The 3,756-nt window shown below is 40.0% G+C and overlaps 1 protein-coding gene across 1 annotated transcript; it reads right to left on the minus strand.

Moving 5' to 3' along the window:
* Window positions 1-1,123: 1,123 nt before the first annotated feature.
* Window positions 1,124-3,520, minus strand: LOC140870616 (uncharacterized). The gene is made up of 5 exons (XM_073273030.1): window positions 2,772-3,520; window positions 2,227-2,297; window positions 1,830-2,178; window positions 1,216-1,647; window positions 1,124-1,127 (listed from the first exon to the last, which is right to left on the minus strand). The coding sequence occupies exons 1-5, from the start codon at window positions 3,518-3,520 to the stop codon at window positions 1,124-1,126; spliced, it is 1,605 nt and encodes a 534-aa protein (XP_073129131.1).
* Between the last annotated feature and the right edge of the window lie 236 nt (window positions 3,521-3,756).

Here is a 3,756-nt window from a genome sequence, read left to right on the forward strand (position 1 = left end):
GTAAAATAAATTAGAAGTTTGACTTCTAAATTGGAGAACGAATGGAATAAGTAACTTTTAATTTGTGAATGTGTTCCAAGATTAAAAGTTGACTTAAAATAATTAGTTTATGAAAATGGTGATTTTCTAAACTATTATTTTGAACTTAGTTAATTAATTCAAGTGTTGAATTAATTTAACACTATTATACATTTTAATGTAAAAATAATTAGATTAATTCAAGTGTTGAATTAATTAAACACTATAGAGTCTAGTAGAGCTCAAATTAATATAGTGTTGTATAATTATTGTTACTAGTGTACTTGAATGAGTTCAAGTTGAATTTAATTAATTGATTAAAGTTAAATGGGTTTAGGTTTAATATTTAATTAAAATAAGTTCAAAATACCATTTAAATATATATATTTATATATATATATATATATATATATAGGCATGTATATATATATATAATATATATATATATATGTATGTGTGTGATGGAATTTGAAGGGTTGGAAGATTGGATGCAATTTTCCATGCAAGTCATGCATTTTTCTATGCATGGTTTTAATTGTATCTAATCAATTCTTCTCCATTAATATAATATACACACATTACATAATTCATTCTATTCCATGCTTGAAGTGGCCGAACACTCCATTATATTTTCCTCCAAGTTTTCTTTCATTTTTGTGGGAGAAGGAAAGGAAAATCTCAATGAAAAATCCTCTAAATATTCTAGTGCATATTTGGAGCGGATTTAGATCGTCTAGTCGTGGACCTAATTCGGAGGCTTGAAGTGTTGAATCCATTTTGAGCAAGGAGTGCTCTTAGAAGCTTGTAGATTGAGTCTACCATTTTTCAAGAGCCTAGTTGTTTATCAACTTGGTTGGAGCCATAAATCAATCTTTGAGATTGATAGGTAAAATTCTAAACACCCTATGGTTGTTTGAGTTTTTGAATACTACACAAGTGCTCGGATTTCTTTTATTAAAAATTTTTATATTTCCGCTGCGTTTCCGGGCACGAGTTAACCGATCCCCTTCAAATCCTACTACGAAATCCATAGTGACATCTTCCCACTTCCATGTGGGTATTGACAAGGGTTTTAGGAGTCCCGCTGGCCTTTGATGCTCAATTTTTACCTGTTGACAAGTCAAACATTCACTCACAAATTCTACGATATCTTTCTTCATACCTGGCCACCAATATAAGGATTGCAGATCCTTATACATTTTTGCACTTCTTGGATGAATGGAATATGGAACAGTATGGGCTTCAGTCATCACTTCCACTCTCAATGAGTCTACTGCTGGCACCCACATTCTACATCGGTGATGAACAATTTCATCTTTGACAGTGTACAATGTACCACCCTTGGCTTCATCTCTGTTCCTCCACAACGTCAACTGTTTATCAGAAGCTTGGCCTACTCTGATTCTCTCAAGCAAACTAGGTACTACTGTTAAGGCTGCTAGAGTGCATACCTCCATTGGTTCAAAAACCTCCAAACTCATACGTTCAAATTCAGCAATCAACTCCTGCTGCACTGTTAATTGGTTCAATGTTGCAGACTTGCGACTCAAGGCATCTGCTACAACATTAGCCTTACCAGGATGGTATCTAATGTCACAGTTGTAGTCCTTCACTAATTCCAGCCCGCCTCTGCCTCATATTCAACTCCTTCTGAGTGAAGATATTTTAGGCTTTTGTGATCAGTGAAAATCTGACACCTTTCGCCGTACAAGTAGTGTCTCCATAGCTTCAAAGCAAAAACAACTGCCGCCAACTCAAGATCATGAGTCGGGTAATTCCTCTCATGGACCTTCAGCTGTCGAGATGCATACGCTATTACTTTATCTTCCTGCATCAACACAGCTCCTAATCCACTCTTAGAAGCATCGGTATAAACCACAAAGCGACCCGTGCCTTCGGGAATTGCTAGCACTGGCGCTGAAATCAGTCTTTCCTTCAATTCTGTAAAGCTCTTCTCACATTGTTCTGACCACACAAACTTCACACCTTTTAGAGTTAAGGAAGTCAGTGGCAGGGCTATCTTGGAGAAGTCTTGAATAAATCTCCTGTAGTAGCCTGCTAAACCCAAGAAACTTCGTATTTCTGTAGCATTCTTTGGGGCAGCCCAAATACGAACCGCTTCCACCTTCGACGGATCCACCTCAATCCCCTTAGCTGAAACTATATGACCCAAAAATGAAATCTGCTCCAGCCAGAATTCACACTTACTGTACTTAGCATACAGTTGCTTTTCTTTCAAAATTTGCAACACCGTAGCCAAGTGCTGACGATGCTCCTCCCTACTGCGAGAATATATCAATATGTCATCTATGAAGACTATGACAAACTGATCCAAGAAAGGTTGAAACACCCTGTTCATCAAATCCATGAACACAGCTGGTGCATTGGTCAACCCAAACGGTATTACCAAGAACTCATAGTGGCCATAGCGAGTCTTGAATGCTGTCTTCTGCACATCTGCATCCCTTACCTTCAGCTAATGGTAACCTGATCGCAGATCAATTTTTGAGAACACCTCTGCCCCTTGCAATTGGTCGAACAATTCGTCTATTCTGGGCAAAGGATATCTGTTCTTCACTGTAACGTGGTTCAGTTCTCTGTAGTCAATGCACAATCTCATTGACCCATCTTTCTTCTTGACGAACAACATCGGTGCACCCCAAGGCGATAAACTCGGTCTGATGAACCCCTTATCCAGTAATTCCTGCAACTGATCCTTCAATTCTTTCATCTCGGTCGGTGCCAATCTGTACGGTGCCTTAGAAGCTGGCTTAGTTTCAGGCATCAATTCTATCCCAAATTCGACTTCCCTGACTGGAGGCAATCCCGCAACATCATCGGGAAAAACTTCTGGAAAGTCCTTCACTACTTCCACTTCCACAAGTTTCGGTCGCTGTACCTCCAGATCACCAATTAGACTCGCAAGAAAGCCTGTACACTCATTACTCAATAATTGCCAGGCTGTTCCTGCAGAAATCATACCTGGTGCGCTCTTCTTAGAGGTTGTGCGGAACGCAAACGGTTTCCCGTTCTGATCTTTCAATGAGACAGTTTTCCATTTGCAGTCAATAATAGCCTCATGCCGGGATAGCCAGTTCATCCCAAAAATTGCATCAAAATCCACCATTTTCAAAACAATAAAATCTGCACACAATACTAGACTCTGCATCTGAACTTTGCAATTTCTTACCACACTACTACTTTCCAGTTCTTCTCCTGAGGGTAACGACACACAAAATTTCGAAATAGATTCATCCGGCAAGACCCCCAATTTCATCATAAAATTAACAGATATAAAAGAGTGCGTAGCTCCTGAATCAATCAACACGAAAGCAGGTAAACCAGCGATACGGATCATACCTGTGACAATTGCAGAATCTGGGTCAACCTGATCGTGAGTCATAGTAAACACTCTTCCCCTGATAGGATCCTTTGACTGCGGGCAATCCTTGGCGAAATGCCCTGGCTTCTTGCAAAGAAAGAAAGTATTGGTCCCAAGCATGCATTGACCTGAGTGTGGCTTCCCATACTTTTGACAGATAGGTGCATTCGCCGGCCTTGGAGCATTGGCGTTCGGCTGATTCTGTCCCTGAGGTCACGCCTGATTGGGGTTTTGGCGCTGCTGCTGCTGCGGTCTCCTCTGAGCTGGGGCTTGGTACGGCCTCTTCTAACTAGACCCTTGTTGTTCTCTCCCTTGGTAACTGGCTCTTCTCGCTTGCGATTCTTTGATAATATCAT

Source organism: Henckelia pumila, unplaced genomic scaffold (genome assembly GCF_033568475.1).
Source record: "Henckelia pumila isolate YLH828 unplaced genomic scaffold, ASM3356847v2 CTG_111:::fragment_3, whole genome shotgun sequence".
NCBI lineage: Eukaryota > Viridiplantae > Streptophyta > Magnoliopsida > Lamiales > Gesneriaceae > Henckelia > Henckelia pumila.

Bases quoted from the DNA above. Each gene is read 5' to 3' on its own strand.
- LOC140870616 (XM_073273030.1), bottom strand. From the start codon at position 3,520: ATGCTTGGGACCAATACTTTCTTTCTTTGCAAGAAGCCAGGGCATTTC. The intron at 2,298-2,771 runs GTACAGATTGGC...TTCTCGCAGTAG, and splicing joins AAGCCAGCTTCTAAGGCACC to GGAGGAGCATCGTCAGCACT. The intron at 1,648-1,829 runs GTATGCATCTCG...AATATGAGGCAG, and splicing joins CAGGAAGATAAAGTAATAGC to AGGCGGGCTGGAATTAGTGA.